The following is a 25431-nucleotide window of genomic DNA, read 5'->3' on the forward strand; positions in this document are numbered from 1 at the left end:
GCTTGAACGGGTCCAAAGAAGGGCGACGAAGCTGGTGAGGGGCCTGGAGAGCAAGTCCTATGAGGAGCAGCTGAAGGAGCTGGGCTTGTTCAGCCTAGAGAAGAGGAGGCTCAGGGGTGACCTTATTGCTCTGTATAAGTACATTAAAGGAGGCTGTAGCGAGGTGGGGGTTGGCCTGTTCTCCCATGTGCCTGGTGACAGGACGAGGGGGAATGGGCTAAAGTTACGCCAGGGGAGTTTTAGGTTAGATGTTAGGAAGAATTTCTTTACTGAAAGGGTTGTTAGGCACTGGAACGGGCTGCCCAGGGAGGTGGTGGAGTCACCATCCCTGGAAGTCTTCAAAAGACGTTTAGATGTAGAGCTTAGGGATATGGTTTAGTGGGTACTGTTAGTGTTAGGTTAGAGGTTGGACTCGATGATCTTGAGGTCTCTTCCAACCTAGAAATTCTGTGATTCTGTGATTCTGTTATAGCTCTATTAGTGGGAGGGTTAAGTGCATCTAAGCACACCAAAAGCCACATGAAATCACCTGTGAGGCCAAAACCATGTATTTATCTTCAATATTTGGTTGGTTGATATGTTCTCATATCATGTTGCTGCTCACAGCTGTGACAGCATCAGTGCTTTGAATTTCATTCATCTATATGGATTATATATATATATAAATGAAATTAAATTCATATAAATATTTTTATGAATGGAATTAATATCTTTGCAAGGATTATATACATCTACATAAGAAATGAAGTCTATATATATATATCCTTGCAAAGATTTCTGTAAAAAGTTTTAAAAACTGAAAGCAAGAAAAAAAAAAAGGAATACCAAATTAAAATCAAGTCAAAAATTATGTCTGTGTTCAATTACATTGAGTTAACTCTCAAAATCATTAGCCTTTAAAACTTCAAATGTAATAAGATTTATCCATTTAACGTTAATTCTAACTACTTATAAATCACACCTTAACTTATTTACTAAAGGATGCTGCATATTTAAGCTGAAGCTAGTTAAATGTTTGACTACTGTAACCAAATTATCTTGTTTGAAACAAGATCTCAAAGTCAAAAATGAGATTTCCCGCTTTGTAATCTCTTCTTTTAAAGTCATTAATCTTTTATGCTTCCCTACAAGATACTATACTTCAGAATTTAACTGAACAATTAGAAATATGGCAACTTCTGTTTAGTACTAATTGTCTATATTTTCCAGTTTTTCAAGAATTTTAAAGCTAGAGCAAATTCTATGAAACCGTATTCTGAGGCAATGCTTTCAGCTGTATACACTTGGTTAATTTTTTTTTTCCTTTAAAGTTGTTCTGTGCAATGAACCAAAGGGAACGCTATTTCAGGTACTTCTTGTATTATTGCATAAAGGGCAATTAAAACAACAACAACAGATACACAATAAGAAACAGAGATGACGGGAAGGTTTATTATTATTATTTTACAATAGGCCTTCTTAATTTCTACATATCATCACAGGAGTACTAGACTTGTCTTCAGACTGACTTTTCTTGTAAATTAGCTTGTGGCAGAATCCAGGTCTATCCCATTCTGGGTCTTTCTCAACTCAAAAAATGCTAAGATTGATGACCATTCCCTGGGTTGTCAGCAGCCATCTTTCAATTGGAGAAAATTTCCAAATTTGTTTCCTCTCAGCAACTCTGTTAATTTTCTTGTGCAGAGAAATATGTTTCAAGACAATAATGAAAATAAAATTACAAAAAACAAAACAAAACAAAAAAACATCAACAACAAAAAAAGCCAAAGAAACAACCCCCAAAACAAAACCCCAAACCCCTTCCGTTCACTGGTCCCATTATACAGGATAGAGTTAATTTCTGGATGATGGCTTTATGAAGGAACCTAATTAATTTTTCTTAATTTAGCCCTCAAATCAGTTATCTGCAAGAAAGTACAGTGATTGTTAAATGCCATTAGTTTGAAGGTCCATCTTTGTCAGAGTCTGGATATCCAGTAGGCAGCATGCAGAGGTTTAATTTATTTCTTCTATGGAAGCAGTTAAGATTACTGGCAGAGCTTTATTTCCTTTCTGTTGTCCCAGTCTAATCAGATTAGTCGTTTTTGGTGTGGAAGAAAAGTTGTTAACTGCTTTTGAACAAGATGGAAGATAAAGACTGCCACCTACTGCATCCTGCAAGAAAACACAGTCTACATAGAACATGCTGGCAATCCCGCAACGGATCAACTAAGCAAACAGGGCAGAACTTTCTTTTCTGAGATGTTTAAGGCACTGAAAAATTATACTTTTCTTTTGGTTGTCCTGAGTCCAGTGCTCCAGCTGCCCTGTAAGAACGGCTTGGTTTCATAGAATCCTAGAATCATAGAATATCCTGAGTTGGAAGAGACCCATAAGGACCATCAAGTCCAACTCCTGGCACCGCGCAGGTCTACCCAAGAGTTTAGACCGTGTTACTAAGTGCACAGTCCAATCGCTTCTAAACTCCGCACGGCGGAGGCATACAGCAGCATCTTGCTCGCCATGTGTATCAGTTCTTAACTAAGTGGGACAGGGTAATTACAGTGAAAATGATTCCAAATTATAAATAATAATAAAACATGTCTTTTCCTATATTTCCTATATTAGTGGATATTGGTATCAACAAATCGAAGAGTTAGTAGGTATAGTGTACCTTTGTGAGATCACAGAATCACAGAATCTCTAGGTTGGAAGAGACCTCAAGATCATCGAGTCCAACCTCTAACCTAACACTAACAGTACCCACTAAACCATATCCCTAAGCTCTACATCTAAACGTCTTTTGAAGACTTCCAGGGATGGTGACTCCACCACCTCCCTGGGCAGCCCGTTCCAGTGCCTAACAACCCTTTCAGTAAAGAAATTCTTCCTAACATCTAACCTAAAACTCCCCTGGCGTAACTTTAGCCCATTCCCCCTCGTCCTGTCACCAGGCACATGGGAGAACAGGCCAACCCCCACCTCGCTACAGCCTCCTTTAATGTACTTATACAGAGCAATAAGGTCACCCCTGAGCCTCCTCTTCTCTAGGCTGAACAAGCCCAGCTCCTTCAGCTGCTCCTCATAGGACTTGCTCTCCAGGCCCCTCACCAGCTTCGTCGCCCTTCTTTGGACCCGCTCAAGCACCTCGATGTCCTTCTTGTAGCGAGGGGCCCAAAACTGAACACAGTACTCGAGGTGCGGCCTCACCAGAGCCGAGTACAGGGGGACGATCACCTCCCTAGCCCTGCTGGTCACAGTGTTTCTGATACAAGCCAGGATGCCGTTGGCCTTCTTGGCCACCTGAGCACACTGCTGGCTCATATTCAGCCGACTGTCCACCATTACTCCCAGGTCCTTCTCTGCCTGGCAGCTCTCCAACCATTCCTCTCCCAGCCTGTAGCTCTGCTTGGGGTTATTGCGCCCCAGGTGCAGGACCCGGCACTTGGCCTTGTTGAACTTCATACAGTTGACCTCAGCCCATCGGTGCAGCCTATCCAGATCCTCCTGCAGAGCCTTCCTACCCTCGAGCAGATATTTAATGACAATACCTATTTGCTTCTTTTTTTAGGGTAAACGTATGTACATTTGTTCTTTTATTCATTTACAATAAAAGGAAAAAAAACATCTTTTTTCATCCTTGTCTGAATATTTGTCTTCACATTGTCATTATCCTGGGCATTGTCTTTTATGCATATAAAACTCTCAAACGTGAGTGAAGTCATATGGATGCTGATGAGAAAGTGGGCGGATATTGTGAAAACTTTGACCTAAGGCTATTAAAAATGTATCAGACAACTCAATGTAATGAAAAAAACACAATTTCACTGGCACATAGGGGAGACAGGATGACCTGATTACATATTTTTAATCTCTTTATCATACTATAGTATAATCAAGATTCTTGACCATCTGTCCAATAATGATGGAAACTAGCATGAAATTTTTCATAAAAATGACAGCAAGAGCATGAACAAAGAAAAGAATAATCTGGTATCACCAAATAATAAAGTGTTATTCAACTTTTGCTGTTGGATACTAATGAACCTTGACTGCTTGTCACTCCACTCTACAGTCAGGATCTTGTAGAGATTCCTGGCAGAACAAGGGCTGGCCACAGGGTTATTAGTGATTTAGAAGTACATAAAAACAAACAAACAAACAAAAAACAATCATTACAGCTTATTATCTACAATTTCTTACATAGTTTTTATTAGGTACTTGAAGTAGCTTGTAGTTGCACAGAATTTCTAGCATCCTCAGCTACATGCACTTTTGTCGCCTGGACCATCTGCAGATTGCATAAAAATACTTATAAATCAGCACGATTCAATCATACTGTATCCCCCAGACTCAGGCTTTACGTAAAAGAACATGAGTCACTCACTCCATCCTGGGACAGAGGAAGAAGAAAACTGTGGCGGTATCCCTGGTGACTGGGTTTTGCCGTCCAGCAGCAACTCCTATCTAAGGACCATTTAGGGTTGGTGGCTACTTGAATTTATGGACAGAGCTCCCTGTGTTGTTTGTCTTCCCTGTTCCAATGTTCACCATCCCCTGGCAGCCCTGCACCTAGGTACTGATAAGGTGAATGGGCTTTACCACCCTGTCAGTGGGTGCCCCACACCCGCTCTGGGTGACCCAGTGCTTGAGTTTCTATGACACTGTTGCCCTTATCACCTTGTCAATAGGTGTCCCCGCACCCTGGGGCCAGAGAAGGGAGAGGGTCATGGGTATACATTAGTAGCCTGTTTACATATTGTAAGTATTCGCCTGATTGTTGGTTATGATAACCATGTTACCTGGGGCCAGGAGAGAGGCATACTGGGCACACTGGTCTGAACTGGCTGGGAGACCAGAACGTGAACCTCTGAGATTTGATGCTTGAGTAGAGTTGCAATGTGCTGTCCCATCACCCTGACTATGCAAAACACCACAGGCATCCTTTAGTTCACACATGTAGCCTTTCTATTTAATCCTGACACTCTGACACTTTTTTTTTTTTTTTTAGGAAAAAGACCTTGGCTGAATTGGCTGAAAGAAAGGAACAGTGTCTGGATAGGTATGCTTTTTCGTGACAAAGACCAGCGTAATAAATAATAAGGGAAAAAGACAAGTGTTACACACAATAAGTTTTCCCGTATATTTAATACAAAATGTCAAGAAGAAATATAATCAAAATAAATACTAAATGTAAAATCTCAGCTCTGAAGTTGCACACATGATTATCTAGTCTCACCTTTGTAACAAGAGCAGATATATTCTGGGAATTTAAAAAACAAGCCAATAATTTATTATCTGAGTTGGAGCACTCAAAACTTTTTATCTGACCTTAGGTTAGGGAGCCTGCCCACCCAGTATATCCCTGGGTAAACGGCCTCCCTGATTTTACTGTTGTTGTCTTCACAATACTTCACTCCCCACTTAAATATGTAACATTATTGTCACGCCATAGGATCATAGAGTATCCTGAGTAGGAAGGGACTCACAACGATCATTGAGTCCAACCCCTAACTCCACACAGATCTACCCAAAAATTCAAAATTTATGACTGAGAGCAAAATTTATGACTGACTTACGAAGTGTTTGGACAATTTGGACACAGGCTTGGTGCTGTGACTACGTACACGGGGAGCCTATTCCAACTGTGTGACCACCCTCTTGGTGAAGAAACTTTGATTTTATAACATCTATGATTTTATTCAACCAACAGCCAACTTGAGGCTTTCCCCTTAATGGGGGCTTCCACTCTGCCCACAAGAGGGTTTTGAGGAGAACTGTGCCATGGCTGTCCAGCTTGGAGGTGACTCTGGCCACATCTCCTTCTCAGTGAGAACTTCAGGGCACGGCCCAAAACACTTGGGGCTCACTCAGGATCACTGCCCTACTGGGCACAGTCCCCCTGTGCGCCTGTGCGGACGGCAGCAGCAGCAGCAGGCTTTAAAGACCGCCAGCCCGTGTCCGCCCCAGCCTTGCCACAGACTTCATGACCTGCCGCTCCCCGAAGAACCCCCTTGTGCTCCCCGGCTAACTTCATCTAGAGCGTGCGTCCCGTGGACTGGCGATCGGAAAGGCAGCGTGGCGAGTGAGTGCTACTGTCCATGGGTTTGGGGAGGATGATGTTCCGGGAGAAGGAGGTAGAGAAACTAGGACCCATGGCTGTGGCTGGCCCCATAGGAGCTCATGTCCCAGGAGAAGGGGCCCACGTTCTGGTTGCTGCCCGTGTCCCTGTAAGATGGCAGGGGTGAGGGAATGCCTATGACCTCTTGGGTTACCCCTTGGACTTAGGACCTCCAAGGCCCATGCGAGGGTAGGCATTGCATCAGGAAAGGGGGCAGGTAGAAGGAAGTGCCTGGCTAATAATTCTGCCACTGCATTTTCACCCATGCGACGGTCAGTTCTTTTCAGAATGGCAGCCAGCTGGTGCAGCAGGAAACACCTCGGCCCTCCAAAGGCTCCTGTAGTAAAGGCACCTCCACTGACAGCTGGATGCGAACATCGCCCGGATCACCTCCTTCCTGCATGGGTGCCCCCAACAACGCCAGCTCTCCCTTGGTGGGCTGCCCAGGCCCAGTCAGCACAACAGCCAGCAGGGACTGAGCAACCACCCGATGAGGACCTCCGAGGAGAGTCCCCTTTTGCAACCTCCCAACGACGCTGCTGGGACCTGCTGGCATCCCAAAGGACATGGCTCTGCTTCGTTCCTTCACAGAAGACAAGCAGGAGCGTGCACGTGCAGCAGAGCTGGCTGAGGGACTCCAGAAAATTTCGTCTGGTAGCAGACTATTTCTTTCAGTTGAATAAAGAGTATCTGTATAGGAGCTTGTGTCCTTTCCTTACCAAGGGGCTTGGGGCAGCAGCCACATGGGAGGCAGTGGGGCAAGCGAGGGCTGCTGCGTGCTGGTTTTAGAGAACACACCTGAAGAGGAATGAGGGAGCTGAGCAGGGAGAGAAGAGCTGTGAGGTGCCCCACAGGCGCCTGTGACCACATCCTGGCAGGGTGCCCGTGTCCCAGTGAGGTTTCCTGGGGGTGCCCATGGCTGTGGAAGGTGGCAGAGGTTCATGAGTGCTCAGGACGCCATGTGATCTGGGGCTGTTAGTAGATGTTCACCTGCACACCAGCCATCAGTGTGCCCAGGTGGCCAAGAAGGCCAGTGGCATCCTGGGTCGTATAGTGTAGGCAGCAGGGCCAAGGACGAGATCGCCCCCCTTTACTCAGCCCTGGCGAGTCCACACCTCGAGTACTGTGGTCAGTTTGTGGCCCCTCACTACAGGAAGGACATGGAGGCCCTGAAATGTGGCCAGAGAAGGGCTACAAAGCTGGTGAAGGGCCTGGAACAAAACTCCTACAAGGAGCAGTTGAGCACTCTGGGGCTGTTTAGTTTGGAGAAGAGGAGCTCAGGGGAGACCTTATTGCTCTCTACAGCTGTCTGAAAGGAAGGTGTGGGGAGCTGGGGGTCAGCCTCTTCTCGCAGTTAACTAGCAATAGGACTAGAGGGAATGGCCGCAAGTTGCTCCAGGGGAGGTTTAGGGTGGAAATCAGGAGAGGTTTCTTCTCAGAAAGAATAGTCAGACATTGGAATGGGTTTCTCAGAGAGGTGGTGGAGTGTCTGTCCCTGGGGGTGTTTCAGGAAAGGTTGGATGTGGTGCTTAGGGACATGGTTTAGTGGGTGATATTGTTATAGAATCATAAAATCACAGAATATCCCCAGTTGGAAGGGACCCACCACGATCACTGAGTCCAACTCCTGCCTCTACACAGGTCTGCTCAGAAATTCAGACCATATGTCTAAGAGCATAGTCCAGGTGCTTCTTAAACTCCAACAGGCTTGGCGCCATGACTAGGCCCCTGGGGAACCTGTGCCACTGCATTACCACTCTCTTGGTGAAGAACCTTTTCCTGACATCAAGCTGAACTTCCCCTGTTGCAGCCTGACTCCAATCCCACAGGTTCTATTGCTGGTCACCAAAGAGGATAGATCGGCGCCTGCCCTTCTGCTTCCCCTCGTGAGGGTACTTCTGAACCTTCTTCGAGGTACTTCTCTGGACACTCTCCAACAGCTTGATGTCCTTTTTGTACTTCGTTCTCCAGAAGTGTACACAGTACTCGAGGTGAAGCCGCAGCAGTGCAGAGCAGAGCGGGACAATCACCTCCCTCGACCAACTAGCAATGCCCTGCGTGATGCACCCCGGGATACGGTTGGCCCTCCTAGCTACCAGGGCACACTGCTGGATCGTATTCCACTTGATATCAACCACAGATCCCTCTCTGCGGGGCTGCTCTCCACTGTCTCATCTCCCAGATGAACTCCCCAGATGATCCCCATTGGTGGTAGGGGGGTGGTTGTACCAGATGATCTTGGCGGTCTTTTCCAACCTCAACGATTCAACGATTCTATGATTTTATTCAACCAACAGCCAACTTGAGGCTTTCCCCTTAATGGGGGCTTCCACTCTGCCCACAAGAGGGTTTTGAGGAGAACTGTGCCATGGCTGTCCAGCTTGGAGGTGACTCTGGCCACATCTCCTTCTCAGTGAGAACTTCAGGGCACGGCCCAAAACACTTGGGGCTCACTCAGGATCACTGCCCTACTGGGCACAGTCCCCCTGTGCGCCTGTGCGGACGGCAGCAGCAGCAGCAGGCTTTAAAGACCGCCAGCCCGTGTCCGCCCCAGCCTTGCCACAGACTTCATGACCTGCCGCTCTCACAGTGAAAGGCCCCGTGACATCACAGGGCCGGGCATGGTGTCAGGCTGCGGCCGGGCATCTAAGTTTGGGCTGCGGCTGGACACAGCTGCCAGTGCTGGTGGTCACTGCCAGAGCTCTGCTCAGCGTGACAGCCGTCTCCAGTGTTGGTAGCGTTCTTCAGGAGAGCACAGGATGAAAGTCATCCTGACTCTCCTCTTGGCCATGGCTCTGGCCATGGCTTCCTCTATCCCAGGTGGCCCTGGCCTTTGCAGCCACCGTGGGGACAGGGTCAGGGTCAGCAGGAGCCTTGGCCCCAAGCACCAGGTGCCCAACTGGCCCTGCAGCCTCAGCTTTTCCAGCTGCCCCAGCCGCATCCGGCTCAGGCTAGGCACAGTGGTCCCTGATGAGGGCGCGAAGCAACAGCCCCTCGGCACAGAGCGTCAGACCTCCAACCTGCCCTACCCCCTGGGCCACTTCTGGGAATACCTTGCCCAGGACGGGGGTGTCTGGATGCTTCGCAGAAGCTGGGAAGCCATCCGTCTCCTTGGTGTGGCACAGCTTGCCAAAGGCCTCTGGAGAAAAGCAAAGAGACTCCGCAGACAAGTGAGTGACAGAGACAGGTGTGCAGGACTCAGTTCTTCACCCGGAAAGCTCTCATCCATGTCCTTCACTATGCCTCTTCGCTTGTTGCTTTCAGGGAACAGGCCGGTCGGCCTCAGTTTCCGCGGGGACAGACCGCCAGGGACAGGACGCTCTAAGTGATGACAACTTGCTCTGCCGGCTGGAGGCCAATGCTGCCTTCACGGTGAGGTGCCTGAAGCACCTCTACCGCCTCCGCCTGCAAGAGCTCGGGCACCCACGGCCACGGACGAAGGTGCAGGACCAGCGCAGGAAAAGAAGAACCCCCTTGCGCTCCCCGGCTAACTTCATCTAGAGCATGCGTCCCGTGGACTGGCGATCGGAAAGGCAGCGTGGCGAGTGAGTGCTACTGTCCATGGGTTTGGGGAGGATGATGTTCCGGGAGAAAGAGGTAGAGAAACTAGGACCCATGGCTGTGGCTGGCCCCATAGGAGCTCATGTCCCAGGAGAAGGGGCCCACGTTCTGGTTGCTGCCCGTGTCCCTGTAAGATGGCAGGGGTGAGGGAATGCCTATGACCTCTTGGGTTACCCCTTGGACTTAGGACCTCCAAGGCCCATGCGAGGGTAGGCATTGCATCAGGAAAGGGGGCAGGTAGAAGGAAGTGCCTGGCTAATAATTCTGCCACTGCATTTTCACCCACGCGACGGTCAGTTCTTTTCAGAATGGCAGCCAGCTGGTGCAGCAGGAAACACCTCGGCCCTCCAAAGGCTCCTGTAGTAAAGGCACCTCCACTGACAGCTGGATGCGAACATCGCCCGGATCACCTCCTTCCTGCATGGGTGCCCCCAACAACGCCAGCTCTCCCTTGGTGGGCTGCCCAGGCCCAGTCAGCACAACAGCCAGCAGGGACTGAGCAACCACCCGATGAGGACCTCCGAGGAGAGTCCCCTTTTGCAACCTCCCAACGACGCTGCTGGGACCTGCTGGCATCCCAAAGGACATGGCTCTGCTTCGTTCCTTCACAGAAGACAAGCAGGAGCGTGCACGTGCAGCAGAGCTGGCTGAGGGACTCCAGAAAATTTCGTCTGGTAGCAGACTATTTCTTTCAGTTGAATAAAGAGTATCTGTATAGGAGCTTGTGTCCTTTCCTTACCAAGGGGCTTGGGGCAGCAGCCACATGGGAGGCAGTGGGGCAAGCGAGGGCTGCTGCGTGCTGGTTTTAGAGAACACACCTGAAGAGGAATGAGGGAGCTGAGCAGGGAGAGAAGAGCTGTGAGGTGCCCCACAGGCGCCTGTGACCACATCCTGGCAGGGTGCCCGTGTCCCAGTGAGGTTTCCTGGGGGTGCCCATGGCTGTGGAAGGTGGCAGAGGTTCATGAGTGCTCAGGACGCCATGTGATCTGGGGCTGTTAGTAGATGTTCACCTGCACACCAGCTATCAGTCGTATAGTGTAGGCAGCAGGGCCAGGGACGAGATCGCCCCCTTTTACTCAGCCCTGGCGAGGCTACACCTCGAGTACTGTGTTCAGTTTTGGGCCCCTCGCTACTGGAAGGACATCGAGGTACTTCTCTGGACACTCTCTAACAGCTTGACGTCCTTTTTGTACTTTGTTGTCCAGAAGTGTACACAGTATTCGAGGCGAGGTCACACTAGTGCAGAACAGAGCGGGACAATCCCTTTCCTCGTCTACTGTCCTAGCTTGACTCCATTCCATGTATTGTTCGTTTCGCAGCTTGACTCCATTCCCTCGGGTCCTAATACCTAATGAACCTGTGTTTATCAGCTACAAAGTTTTATACATGGTAAAATTTTCTTGAGCACCAAGAGATACAAGCTTACATACAGGTTTTAAGATGAAGCCACGATGGCAAGGATAGAAAATTGACAAATTACACATTTTTCAGGAAAACTTTTATGTTCCCTCTGTAGCCAACACAGCATATACTACACTATTAAATTGCACACTATTTAATTAATAGTGTAATAGCATGCAATCTGCAGAAAGTTTCAGCCAGGATTACACACAAACAGCAAACTTTCATGTTCGTATTAACAGCTCATTGTAGTGGCAGCAACCGGCACTCCAGGAGCACGGCAAAATCAGCTCCTCTGCTTTGGGCTTGAATTACTTTACTTCCTGGTGTTTGCTGCCATCTCATGTCTTTTAGATAGTATTGCAGCGGAATTCTTCCAGGGAACTTTCTGCGTCAAAACCGGCCGTGTCTTTAGATAGTTGTGCTACTGACATATTAAGCAAACACATTGTTTACAATTCTGAAAAGGTTTCCTGGTATTGTTCCGGCACAGTGTAGAAGTAACCTACATTCAGGAACAAATATGGTGTTTTCGGAACTAGTTGCGTGGAATACCATGCTGTGCCAGCTCTGGGCTTCCCAGTAGGTGAAAGACATTGGCATACTTGAACAAGTGCTGAGGAAGGTGGCAAGATCATCCAGGGCTAGTGAATATGACATGTGAGGAGAGACTGAGGGGGCTTGAAGAGGACAAGGCTTCGGAGTGATGTTGGCAGGTGGACAGCAGTCCACCTTTGCCTAGAGAGAGAGCACAGAAAAGGCGGAGCCATGCTCTCCTTGGAAATACATAATGATAGGCCAAGACAAACAATATAGGAATTTTGGATTACATTAAGAAGAAAAAAAAATCCCCATGAGAACGGGTCACAGAGAAGTCATGGAAGACAAGCTTGTAACTTCCTTGAGTAGAAAATTACTATTCAAACAGAAGTGGCTTCCAGCATCAGCCAAACGGGGTGGAAGACATGTACTGTGTAAACTATCATACAGCAGAAAGGCCACTTTTGTGGTTTGGTTTCCTGGAACATCTTTTTGGTAGCATAATTAACTCAAACACTCATACTTGATATGGCTGACCCAGAAATTCAGGTCTTTGTACCAAGTCCAAAGGGCTAGGGAAGCCTATAGTATAATTTCAGAAGCTTGTGCTGTCCAGATATTGAGCTCACAACTTAAAGCAAAAGGAAGGGAATTTAGGAGATTCATCCTTTATTTCTCAGTGTTTGTGGTCACATAAGTAGTGTTTTTGTTACTAGCCAACACTAACCTAAATGCACAGCCCGAAACACGAAAAGGCAGGAAGAAAGTGCAGAAAAGATTGCTTAAGCCTCAGTATGATAAAAAATATTCCTCATGCCCTAGAACATCAGCAAACTCATGGGTACTTTAAGATGAGCCCATTAAAGTAAAGAAAGTGATCAGTGAGTTGGAAATTTCTAATTTCATAGTTGGAAATGGGAAAAATTGCACCCCAGAAAGAGTGAGCATTTCACTCCAGAAAGAGTGGGCATTGGAAGGGATTGCCCAGGGAGGTGGTGGAGTCAGTGTCCCTCGGGGGCGTTTAAGGGAAGGTAGGCTGAGGCAGTGAGGGACATGGTTCAGCGTGTGGTGGGGTGGTGGTTGGACCAGACGAAACGGGACGGCTGGTCCAAACTTAGTGATTCTGTGAGAGCACTGTGCTGCTGGAACACAGGTGAGACACTGCTCTACGTAACTTTTGAGGAAGGCCGGTGTCCTCCCGCAGAGGTGTTTATATCATATAGTGAGGGACACTCTGCCCCCCCCATCCAGATGCGGGGGCTGCGGGGTGAGGTAGGAACCACGTGACCCCGCCGGGCCCCGGGCACAGCACCGCTGCCGGCCGCGTGACGTCAGCGCCGTGCTCCGTCACGCGCTCGCCCCCCCCTCCCCTCCCCACTCCGGTCCTCCTCTCTTCCCCTCCCCTCCCCTCGGGGCGTGCGGGCGCCGCGCGCATGCGCAGTGCGCAGCTGTCATCCGCGCACGGAACGAGACGTCCCGGGCGGGGAGGGGAGGAGCCGGGCGCAGCGAGGGGAGGGGAGGGCAGGGAGGAGAGGGAGGGGGCGGGGGAGCGCCGTGCGTCCGGCCGGCGGCAGCGGCACCCGCGGCGCGCCCGTCCCAGCGCCCACCCCGGGCAGGTGCCGTGGGGCTGCGGGGCCGGGGCGCGGCTCGGGGGGAGCTGGGGGCTGGGAGCGGGCCGCGGCGGAGCGGGGCGGAGCGGAGCGGAGCGGGCCGGGCAGGTGGTGGTGGCGGTGGCGGCGGTGCGGGGCTGGGGGTGCCGGGGCGGGCAGGGGGAGGGCCGGGCGCGGGGCGTGCGGTTCATTCATCTCTGCGCGCAGCTGGGGCGCCCGGCAGCCGCGCGGCGTGCGAGCACAGCCCGGGGGGGGCGAGCCTCGGCTTCAGCACCACCTGCCCGCCGCCAGCCACCCGGCACCGCGCTGCGTGGCTCCCCCGGGCCGGCCCTCTCTCTCCCTCCCTTCCTTCCCTTCCTTTCCTTCCTCCTTCCCTCCCTCCCCGCTGCCCCTGACCCGGAGCCCCGAGTGGGAAGTGCGAGTCGCTGCCCCCGGGGCGCTGCCTGCCTCGCTGCGGGGAGCCGGCCTCGTGCCTTTGTTTATGCGGAGCCGGGGGGACAGTCCTGTCCCTGCGGCTTAAAAATCCTCCCGCTGCCTCCCAGAGCGAGCAGGGTGTGCTTTCGGTGCTGTTGAAATGTAGTTTTACACCTCTCTTCCCCCCCCCCCCCCTTTCCGAGACACTAGTGACAGCAGCAACAGAAGTTTCCTGGTGGTTACTAAAATAGAAGTTTTTTTTTTTAAGCTAAAACGCTTCCCATAAGAAAAAAACTTAACAGCAGCCCAGTGCAGCATAACTTTTGTCACCCTGCGGTGCTCCACGTTTAATGAACCGAGGGCGTGCTGCTGGCTGTGGTCATCATGCATGGATGTAAAAATGCATCTTGGGCCTTACCCCATTCTGCCTGGAAGTGCAGCAGCCAGCTGGGAGCACCGCCACACCTCTCAGGAGTGCCTTCCAAACACGAGGCTGGGGAAACACCAGCACGATTTGCTTTTCACTACCTGCAGTGAGGCTGCACTGAACTACGACTACTGAGCTGCTGCCAGTCATGCTTATCTTACCCTCAGCTTCGGGGTGGTGCTGATTTCTCGGTTGTTAGATGGTTAGCAGGTTGTTTGATGGTTGCCTTTTGCTGAAGTGAGGGTATGGGTGCCTGTAAGAGGAATTTCCTTTCTTGGGACCAATGCAGGAAACAATATGTCTTATCTGGATAAGTGGATGTGACTGAATAGCAGCTGAATCAGGATTAGAGCCAATGTGTGTAAGGGAATAACCTTTATTTGGTAATTGTCTACTTAAAAAAAACACAAGCAAACAAAAAAAAAACGCTTTGATTTGATCTCTGAATTTCTGTGGTGAGTATGGCAGAATAGGAAAAAGAAGTCAGGTCTTGTAATTTATAAGCCTCAGTTTTTGTTGACTGTTGAGTACAGAATTTTGTAGTTACTTTTTTAAACTTTTTTTTTTTAAAACAAGGTAAATGATTTTACACCAAATCTAAATGTACAGTTACCACCGTAATGCATTCAGTTCAGAAAATTACGTTGTCAAGTACTAATTATGATAATCTCCCTAAGCTATTACGGGCTAGCCCAGTAATTATGCAGGAAAAAGAAAATCTGCGACTTAACATCTAACTAAAAACAAGGGGATTCGGTATATTTAGGACTTTCTCAGTTCGAATGGCACTTGATTGGACTACTAAGTACCGCAGTTAACTTACTTAGAAACTTCTGCTTTTTTCTATAGGTGTCGTTTGCTAGAGTGTGTTTCTTCAGTATAATGCTGAATGAGGCATATGGTTTTGTTTAGGTTAGTTTTATGAAGGTCCTAGTCTCCCCCATCCTGAAAGTACAGGCTTTTCAAACACATTTTCAGTGTACACGGAGCTTCAAGTATAACACATCTTGCTGTAATGAATATTCTAAGATTTTAATTCAAATCTAGTGGAAACAACTTCCAAGGTAACTTGCTATTTAAATATTTCATATTTCAAAACAAATGAGCGCTATTTTTGAATTATTTTATTGGCTTTCATTTGGATTCAGAGACTGACTAATGATTAAGATATTTTAAAGAAATGCAGTGTTTTATACTTGAAGAAATATAGTAGTTGTGTAATCAAATCACAATGAAGGTTTTCATAAGAAGTTGCTGAAATAAAGTCCAGAGTGCTTTATGAATGCTTATTGTAGTTTTGGTGTATAAATTGTTAGGACAGACTTTAGGTTTCTTAGGTGGTATCATATACTATATTGCATTCTGTTGTAAGCTTGAATTTTGCTCCAACCTTTTCACTTGTTTAAAATTGCGACAGTAGGCGTAGTGGGTAAGTTCATTGTCTGCATGAGTAGTCCTACTACTGACATAGGCAAGCATTCATATTTTTTATCCTTAATTCTGTTTAATTTTAACTGTTGGGATACAGTATATTTTAAGAAAATATATATCTTTTAAGAAAATACACTGTACAACAGTAGATTAGAACAATTGCCAACATTTTTTACTTAAGATGTTGAGAGTTAGAATTAAGAACACATCGTTTTGTGAAGGCTAAATATTGCAAGAAGTTCTTCAGTGTCTAACTGGTTTCACTTTGTGATTGTCAGGCATGACAGGATATACTTCATTGAGTGTTGGTGTTTTTAAAGGAGTTTCATGAACAAAATGTGCTCTAGTTCCTTTGTGACATTTCTGCATTTAGCATGTAGAATCGGTTGACTGAGGCTGTTGTGATTTATTTCAGTAGGCTTAAGATTTTTCTGCTGGGTTTTGTCTAATTAAAGTTTTAGTTGTTAGCAGATACCCTTTCTTTGGGAGAACCTTGGCAAACACGCCTGGTTTTAATAGATGCTATATGGCAACGATTACACTGGTGGACCAGGTTTTGTTTCACTTTCACTGTTAGTTCTTTGCTTAAAAGGTAATTTATAAGTGGCTTAAGTTGTAAATGAGTCTATGGTTTTGGAGATCGGTAAATTGTTTTAGAAAAAAAAAAAGATGGTAATTTTGATTCAAAATTAAAATTGAGAGTAAGTTTAAAAGTCTGCAAACTGAGTTATGAATGAAAGAACAGAAATAAAACTTGAAGAGTTTTATCCCTAAACATTAGGGATTTTCTTAACGTTTCAGTTTGATTCCAATTTGGAGTATTTGATCTGAATAAATGATGGCAAATACTTCAAAAGTGAGATTTGTAGGAATATTTAAAGTTAGAGAAAATAGAAGAGGAAAATAACTGTTGTAACAGTTGTCAGTTTTAGTGCTGTAGCTATTCCTTTAGTGCTGTAGGTATTCCTTGTGCAAGTTGCTGACAGTGGGAAGCTCACAGTGTTCTCTTCCAACCCCTACAGTTCTGTGATTCTGTGATTCTCTTCTCACTGTGGAAGTCTCGTCTGGATTTACTCAGATACAAATCTTCACAGGTTGCTGCTATACAAATGTTAAATGTATGGTTTTACAAGTTCTTCCTTGAACTTTTTGCATCACAAAGTGGTACTGTAGAGCTGCAAGTACAGCATAGGCAGAGTGCTGGCCTGTTCTTCTTGCTGCTTACACCTGCTAGAATATTGTAGATCAGAGCCAGCCTGCCAGTTCATTTTAGGCTGTCTGCCTCTGCTCTGGAAAAGGTGGTATCGTTTTGGTGGCCTGTGATCGTTCTGGAGCGAGGAGGCTCTTGGTTGCCTGAGCTGAGGATGTGCTTTCTCTGCTGCTGTGAGTCTTGTAGCAAACTGTGGAAGTGTGCAGTGCCTATTCCATGCATGTGCTCTTGGTCGTGTAGCTCACTTCGGCTCGCGTACTTCCAAGTCACAACAGCAGAAGGGCACGTGTGACCCTTCCCTGGCTGCTTGGTATTGGGTCTCTGGTAATTTAGAACAAGATGTAAGGGTAGGGGAATTGCATGGCTTCTTTGAATTACAAAATCTTTAATGAGGGGTGAAATGCTCACGGGGAAGGTCACAATAGCAAGTCCTGCACTGTGGTGGTTCTACCTTGCCAGGCAGCTGAACTCCACCACGCTGCTCTCTCACTCCCTGTCCTCAGAAGAGGAGGGGAAGAAAAAGAAAGAAACATCTCATGGATAAGGATTATTTAAATAAAGAAAAAAAAAATATTAAGGGAAAATTATTATTAATTAAAGAATTTAACTAAAGGGAAAGGGGAAAAGGGGGAGGACACCACAAAGGCCATGTGGAAATGCAGAGGAAAGAAATTACTCTCTGCATCCCGCAAATGAGCGATGCTTGTCCACGTCCTTGAAGCAGGGCGTCAGCACACGTAGATACTGTTTGGGAGGACAGGAGACCTGATGTGGTGACGGCACTGCTCAGCAGCAGACACAACACTGGTGTGGTATCAGGGCTGCTCTGGCTGCATGTGAGAAGCACAGCGCGGTGTGGGCTGCTGCAGGGGAGTTAACTCCGTCCAAGCCAGACCCAGTACCTGCACCCATGATGAAGTCTGTAGCTTTGGGGGTCCTCTGAGTGACATGGGGGATGGGGAGAGAGGGGGAGTAGTCTCTACAAACTGAGGAAAAAAAGACAACATTTTTTACTTTGTCTTACTTTGTCCTGTCTTTGTTCTTCACCTGATAAAGGGTTTACCGTGTAATGGCAGCTTCTGAAAGAATATCACTGTTCACCTAGCATGTTCCCGAAAAGAATGCATGAGGTTTGATCTTAAGGAGTTCTGAAATCCAGAATGTTTGTGTACAAGAGTAGCTTCTGGGATGAGATCTGAAAAGGTGGTTAGTAATCTGCCATAAAGCTAGGGAGCTTTTCTGGGAGTTGCATTCAGTGTGAGAGATCCGGCAGGACTGTGTACAAAGTACCTTTAGGATGGAGCTCACTTGTGGTATCCTCATCACAGCTGCGAATGCAAACAGCACGTCTGCCACCTGCTGTCTGTATCCCCAGCAATGTTATCGATGCTGCGTTATCAGTGAATATTCTTCTGAACTTCTAGGGGCTTGTAAATTAGCTTTTCAAAAACTGATTTGTGATTTCTGTGAGGACTGCACCTACATTTGCAAATGCTGATGCTCGTTTGTGTGAATTCATGGTTTACTTCCATGTTGAATATTGCTTGTGGCTTTGGCACCCTTTTCCACTAACTGAGTAAATTGATAAAACTAGTTAAGATCCAGAAATAGGATGTAAGGATGATTGGAATTAATGAAATGGATTTTCTGCAAGGAGACTAGGAGCCTTGAGTCTTGAAAAGAGATGACTGAATGATCTGGTGGTAGAAATCATTATGCTATGCATGGACTGAAAGTAATGGAAATGATAAACAATTGTTTACAGCATGCATGTGAGATGCCAGATGAAACTAGAAAGTGAAATACTTAAAGCATACCGGAGATCCTTCATTTAGTGTATATTGATTGTGGAGGGCTTTGTCAAAAGTTTTTTTGAATATTAAAGGCCTACAAAGTTTCTAAGTCACGAGCAAAAAAAAAATAAAAATCAACAACTCAAATGAAAAAATATCCTGTTTGCCTCTGTATTCCTGGAGCTGTGAATTGCTGAAGACTGAGATGTTATTCTGGAAAAGTATAAATATGAGCTACCCCTTAAACTGCTTTTTCTGAGAGACCTGCTGTTAGCATCTGTGAGAACTGGATAGGTTGGACTGGCTATTACTGTGCCTAGAGACTGTTACATGCTATACTCAGCTTGGACTACAGATTTCATGCTTTTGTTTTAATCAAAAGCCAAGACCTCTTGAAATACTGGTTGCAAATAAAAATGAGAAAAAAAAATATATACTTTTTATTACTCTGGATTAGTTCTTTTAAGACATTGTTGTGTGCTTTGAGCTTGGTGTGGGGGATGAATGTCTATAGAATTAATTAGGTCATTTTTCAGTTCAGTATTTATGCATTCAAAATAGGTCACTTTTTGTATTTTGGAAATAATTGCTTTAGGGGTAGTACCATGACATAGAAATACAAACTCGAAATGAGGTTTGTCAAACTTCTTAGAGACTTATAGTGAAATTAAGATGACTTTAAGAGCTATAGAATAAGGTCACTTATCCAGATCTCATGTTCCTTAAGCTTTTGTAATTCATCATATACTTTATATAATTTGTAATTTATATAAATATACATTTATAATTTATATTTATATAATACATCTAATACTGAGTAGAAGGGAAGGATCACCTCTCTAGATCTGCTGATGATCCTTTGCCAATGCAGCTAGGAATACTATTAACATTCTCAGCAGCAAGGGCATCCAACTGGCTCATGTGCAGCTTGGTGTCCACCAGGACCTCCAGGTCCTTTTCTGCAGAGCTGCTTTCCAGCTGGGTGGCCAACAGCATGTGTTGGTGCCTGGGGCTGCTCCTCTGTAGCTGGAGGTTCCTGTCAACTCACTTCTCCAACCTGTCTTGGTCCCTCTGGGTGACTGTAGAGCCCTCTGCTGTATCAGAACACAAATACATAATGTTTGTATTCTCTGCAGTTATTACGGAATTAAGCAGAAGTAGTAGCTCTGAGGGTGGTTGGACAAAATTGTATGTCGGAGAGGTATTGAAGTATTGACACAACAGTTTATGGTTAACAATTCCAACTACTGTTTTTTGCAAAAGAATCTTTAAAGTTAATGCATGACTTTGGTTAGGAATTGTTAGGTTTAGAAGTGCTTGACTTGTTACAGGCCAGTTAAGTGAATAAAATGCACATCTGACAAGTTCTTGCCTTTCCAGTGAAGGAAAGAATATTATTGATTAGTAAAGACAAATTCATAAGTGGGGCTGCTGAAGTTGTTTGGTTTTAAAAAACAAGAACAAACCCCCCCAAAAAAGCATGAATCAACTCCCTCTGCTTCTGCTTGAAGTCCCCCAGAACTGAACTGACAATATTAGAAAACAGCAAAGAGTTTAGGGAAGGATATTAATCTCTGTGCTGTGATGAAAAACCTAATGACTGCAGTCTGTCTTGTATACATGTATAGTCAATGAAATAGGATGAAAGTGTAAATGAAAATTAATGAAATACTGTTAATTTCTTTCCAAGAATAAATAGCAGGTTCTTTTAGAGGTGCTGTGTTTGTGGGTACTACACTTGTGTGCATGTACGTTTAATACATGTAAACCTGAAAGTCTAAAAGCTGATTAAGGAGAGATCAAATATCCTGCTCAGTTACCCTTTTTCAAGTATCACCTCATTGTCAGTGAAGAATTATAAATCGTAGCCATTGTATACTGTGCTGTGCAATGAAGGCAAGCATAACCTGTGATATAAGTGGCTAATAGCTAACTCACAAGCAAAATCTAAGGTAACAAGGTGTGACAACAAAACCATGGATGCATGTTTTGCAGATGGAGAAAAAGAGGAATGAGACAGCAAAATCACTAGAAAGTTAGCCAAAGCTGAGTTATTTGTATTTTGGAATAAGTTTTTTGTAAGATAAGGAAGTAAACAATAGGTTGTACTCCTTGTTGGCACATGGTGAGGTAGAGTTGGAAATTACACCCGCTGAAGCTAAATTATATCTGTTAGTGGCACAAAGACCAGTCTTTTCATTATTTCTGTATCTTAGTATGAAACAAAAATATTTCTTTAACCATCCTTAATGTAGTCATGAAAATTAAGGGAAATGCCAGTCATCTTTCTGTATCTACTGCATGCATTGATTCTGCTGAAAAGGCTTTGGAGAATGAGGGGTGATACAATTGCTGTTGAAACACTGACATGTGAGTTAAAAAATCCAGGTGCTCTTTCCCTACATTTGCAGTGTGACTAAAAAGTCAGTAATCAATTTCCCCATGTGCTAAATGGGAGTAATGATATTTTATTACTAGTGTAGCTTTGCTGCTCTAGGTTATACATGTGTAATGTAATTTTCTACACAGAGAATCTGTGGATGGATCAACACAGGAAGATGCTAGTATGATGTTAAATGATAACTTGAGAAAATCTGTTGTAAATTCAAACTGGTACGTTGCTTATGGTAGTGTCCCTCCTGGGTGAGGGCCAAGTAGTCTTCAAGGAGCAGGGAGAAAAAGTATAAATCCTTTTTGTGCCTTTTAGGCATGGGCAGGGAATTTTGAAAACCCTTTTCCAATTTGAAACATGTATTGAATCTCAAATATTGTTTAATAGAAGATTGTTCTCTTCAGTATATGTAATTACTTTGTTATTTTCGGTATATGTAATTATTGTTGTTTTGTTTTATTTTTCAGTGGAAACTGAGCCACAATGGAGGCTGTCGTCTCAGATAGTCCTCCAAACCCAAGTTGCAAAATCATGACTTTTAGGCCTTCGATGGATGAATTCAGGGACTTCAACAAATACTTAGCATACATGGAATCACAAGGCGCTCACAGAGCTGGAGTTGCAAAGGTATGTAGAAGGAAAATTGTTCCTAATGCACATTTTCCTAGTATTTTTATTTTACTGATTGCAAAACTTACCTCATTAGGACTTAACATTTTTTTCCCAAATGATTTTCAATGAATACATACTACTCTATTTTTCTTATAAGGGCTTTGCAATATTTTTGTTTTATGGAAAATAATGAAGATACTGTTCTCTTTCCAACTTTCCGTTGTTTCTATCTTTACAATGGCAAAAGGCATCCCTTCCTAAGGCAGATCTAAACTATTTTTTTGTAACGCAGAACTAAATAGGGAAGTGAGAGCATAACCTAGAAAATCCTTATCTATCTGATGTTGAATTCATTCCTTTGGGGTGGCATATAATTTCTCTGAAGTAGATAATCCCACTAGTCAGTGGTTACATACGTGAAGATAGTGAACCACTGATGGAATTTAAATTGTTTACTTTATAATGGTGATTGTGTTATATTTTTATTCTGGCAGTATCACTTAGATTGGAAAAGACCCTTAAGATCATCATGTCCAACCATCTACCTCACTGCCAACTCTGACCTCTGAACCATGTCCTTAACTGCCACATCCATATGTTTCTTAAATACCTCCTGGGATGGCAACTCCACTGCTTCTCTGAGCAGCCTGTTCCAGTGCCTAACCTGTGTGAAGGAACCCTTCCTGATAGCCAGTGTAAACCTCCCCTGGTGCAACTTGAGGCTGTTGCCTTATGTTCTATCACTTGTCACATGAGAAATGAGACTAACACCCACCTCACTGCAACCCCTTCTTGATAGTTGTAGAGAGCAGTGAAGTCTACCCTCAGCTTCATTTTCTTCAGACAAAGCATCCCCAGTTCCCTCAGCTACTCCTCATAAGTCTTATTTTCTAGACCCTTCAGCAGCTTCATTGTTCTCTGCACAAACTTTAGCAACTCAGTATCCTTCTTGTAGTGAGGGGACCAAAACTGAACACAGTACTTGAGGTTCAGTCTCACCAGTGCTGAGTGTAGAGGGGCAATCACTTCCCTAGTCCTGCTGGCCACCCTGTTTCTGATGCAGGTCAGGATGCCATTGGCCTTCTTGGTCACCTGGGCACACTGCTTGCTCATATTCACCTGGCTGTTGACCAGTATCCTTGGTCCTCTGCTGGGCAATTTTCCAGCCACTCTTCCCAGGCCTGTATTGCTGCCTGGGGTTGTTACAATCCGAGTGCTGAACCCAGCACTTAGCCTTGTTGAATAGCATATAATTGGGTATGACCCATCGATCAAGTCAATCCAGATTCTTCTGTAGAGCTTTTCTACCCTTAAGCAGATCAGCACTCTTGCCTGACATGGTGTCATCTACAAACTTACTGACAATTACACTCAGTCCCTTCATCCAGATCATTAATAAAAAAGTTAAACAAAACCAGCCGCAACACTGTGCCCTGGGGAACACCACTTGTGACTGACTGCCAACCAGATTCAACTCCATTCACAATGTCTCTTTGGGCTTGGCTGTTAAGCCATTTTTTTTTGTCCAGTGAACAAGCAGTACATCGGTCCAAGCCATGAACAACCTGTTTCTCTAAGGGACAGCTGTAGGAAACAGTATCAAATGCTTTGCCAAGGTATAGGTAAAAAACATCCACGGTCTTTTCCTTGTCCACTAAATGGGTTGTGTTATCGTAGAAGATCAGGATAGTCCATCAGGACCTGCCTTTTGTAAACCAAGGCTGACTGGGTCTGATCACCTGGTTATCCTATATATGCCATGCAGTGGCACTGAAGATGATCTGCTCCATGACCTGTGACACCGAGGTAAGAGTGGCAGGCCTGTAATTCGCGAGACTCTCTTTCCTGCCCTTCCTGTAGACCAGCATCAAACTCAAAAACCTCTGGTCAGCTGTGATTTCCCCTTTTTAGCAAGGACTGTTAGCAAATTATTGAAAGTGGTTCAGTGAGCAGTTCTGCTAGCACCTTCAGCATCTTTGAGTAGATCCTATCCAGCCCTGTGGGGTTGTAGTGTTGTTGTGTAGTAGGTTGTTAACCATTCCTGTTTCAATTTTAAGGGCTTCATTCTGCTACCTGATTTGGTCTTCCCACTCAGCAGGCTTGGAACCCACAGAACAATTGGCCTGAGTAATAGAGGCTGAGGCAAAGAAGGCGCTAAATAACTCAGCATCAAGTGCACTATCTACCATTGTATTGCCCTTCAAGCAATGGTATATCCAGGATCGTAGAGCAGGTATTCCTTCCCTAGTGGAGAGTGATTGGCAGAGACAGTTACTTAATGTTACATCATATTTGTACCTTACCGTTTTGTCACTTTTCAAACCAACTGCGCACAGTGCAAGTTTGGAAATCCAAGCTTAGTTATTTTAAGTACTGGGAACAGCTCTTTTCATCACAGGGTTTAAACTAATAGAGCAAAGTGAAAACATTTAAAAATTGAGAGGAAAGAAACAAACCCTCTGAGACACTGAACCATGCAAATTTTAAAAACTTGTGGTTGATTTTCTTGCTGACTTCTGAGGGTAGGGTGCATATAGGTGATATTTTAAACCACTCTCCACAAACGAGTAGAAATGTGATAGAAAAAACAGGAAAGCCTGAGCTCAATTTTCACATGTTCAGCCATACTATGGAACCTATTTGTATGTGTGGGAATGAGCTATTACAGACTTCTCATCTTGAACAGTGAAGTTAACAGCAAATTCATCATAGTGACATCTATTGCTCAACAGATCTACCCCATTAATGTGTATGTGGGCAGGAGATTCTGTCTGCCCAACAAGTTAACTAATATTTTCTTGCAGTAGTATTAACAACAAAACTTCTTTTAGAAACAAAACCAAGCTCATATTTCATCTTAAAGGGAAATGAAGTAAACTGTATATTTACCTCTTTGACAGTTTTCATGAAATGCATAATCAAAGATGATACTATAATCCTTAAAAAGGCTATGCAAAGATATGTTCTTATTGCTTTGATCATAATAAGAAGAGCTTCAGTTATTCACTGTCATGAGGGTAGGAAGGCTCAGCAGAGGGATCTGGATAGGCTGGATTAATGAGCTGAGACTGACTGTATGAAGTTCAACAAGGCTAAGTGCTGGGTCCCTTACTTGGGGCACAACAACCCCATGCAATGCTACAGGCTGGGGAGAGAGTGGCTGGAAAACTGCCTGTCAGAAAGGAACCTGGGGGAATTGGTGGACAGTTGGCTGACTATGAGCCAGCAGTGTGCTCAGGTGGCCAAGAGGGCCAACAGCATCCTGGCTTGTCAGGAGTAGTGTGGCCAGCAGGTCTAGGGAAGTGATTGTCCTCCTGTACTCAGCTCTGTTCAGTTTTGGACCCCTCACTACAAGAAAAACATCGAGGTGCTGGAGCATGCCTTAAGAGCAGCGAAGGTGGTGAAGGGTCTAAAGAACAAATCTTAACAAGGAGTGGTTGAGGGAGCTGGGGTTGTTTAGCTTGGAGAAAAGGAGGCTCAGGGGAGATCTTCTTATACTCTGCAATTACCATAAAGGAGACCACAGCAAGGTGGGGATCAGCCTCTTCTCTCAGGCACTAAGTGGTAAGACAAGGGGAAATGGCCTCGAGCTGTGCCAGGGGAGGTTTGGGTTGGATATTAGGAGAAAGTTCTACACTGAAAAGGTTGTGAGGCACTGGAATAGGCCACCCAGGGATGTGGTTGAATCACCGTCCCTGGAGGTTTTCAAGAAACATGCAGATGTAGTGCTTAGTGACATGGTTTAGTAGTGGATTTGGCGATGTTAGGTTAAAGGTTGTACTTGATGATCTTAGAGATCTTTTCCAACCTAAATGATTCCATGATTTTTTGTGTGTTTGTGTGTGCTTGTTCTGTTCTTACCTGTTAAAGTCTGAAGCAGCTAGAAACCCTGTTCAGTGTCTTCTTGGTACAGGTTTTAAGCACTCCTCTGAGGCTGCTT

The 25431-nt window shown here is 45.4% G+C and overlaps 2 protein-coding genes across 10 annotated transcripts in view; both read left to right on the forward strand.

Moving 5' to 3' along the window:
• Positions 1-8481: 8481 nt before the first annotated feature.
• Positions 8482-10488, forward strand: LOC140000743 (uncharacterized). Of its 2 annotated transcripts, none has more exons than XM_072031456.1 (3): positions 8482-9270; positions 9365-9645; positions 9959-10488. In XM_072031456.1, exons 1-2 carry the CDS (start codon positions 8860-8862, stop codon positions 9599-9601), a joined length of 648 nt encoding a protein of 215 aa, XP_071887557.1. In that variant the 5' UTR covers positions 8482-8859; the 3' UTR covers positions 9602-9645; positions 9959-10488. The 2 variants fall into 2 exon arrangements, with proteins under 2 accessions (XP_071887557.1, XP_071887558.1); XM_072031457.1 differs by having other exon boundaries at positions 9969-10488.
• A 2582-nt stretch (positions 10489-13070) lies between these two features.
• KDM4C (lysine demethylase 4C) overlaps positions 13071-25431 on the forward strand; it is a 275814-nt gene continuing 263453 nt past the window's right edge. For 7 of the 8 annotated variants that reach the window (XR_011805754.1, XM_038170513.2, XM_038170514.2 and 4 more), the window contains exons 1-2: positions 13071-13218; positions 21347-21506. Coding sequence is in view for 7 of the 8 variants with exons in the window: in XM_038170513.2 (XP_038026441.1) it covers positions 21363-21506 (144 nt within the window). In the remaining variant the exon portion in view is untranslated. Of the gene's footprint in view, positions 13219-13299; positions 13321-21346; positions 21507-25431 lie in introns of those variants that run through there. The other variant, XM_072030961.1, reaches the window with a different exon arrangement.

This window comes from Anas platyrhynchos, chromosome Z, assembly GCF_047663525.1.
Source record: "Anas platyrhynchos isolate ZD024472 breed Pekin duck chromosome Z, IASCAAS_PekinDuck_T2T, whole genome shotgun sequence".
Taxonomy (NCBI): Eukaryota; Metazoa; Chordata; class Aves; order Anseriformes; family Anatidae; genus Anas; species Anas platyrhynchos.

Excerpts from the sequence above, each read along its gene's own strand:
- LOC140000743 (XM_072031456.1), top strand. The coding sequence starts at position 8,860 with ATGAAAGTCATCCTGACTCTCCTCTTGGCCATGGCTCTGGCCATGGCT. Across the intron at positions 9,271-9,364 it reads CAAAGAGACTCCGCAGACAA|GGAACAGGCCGGTCGGCCTC; the intron begins GTGAGTGACAGA and ends TGTTGCTTTCAG.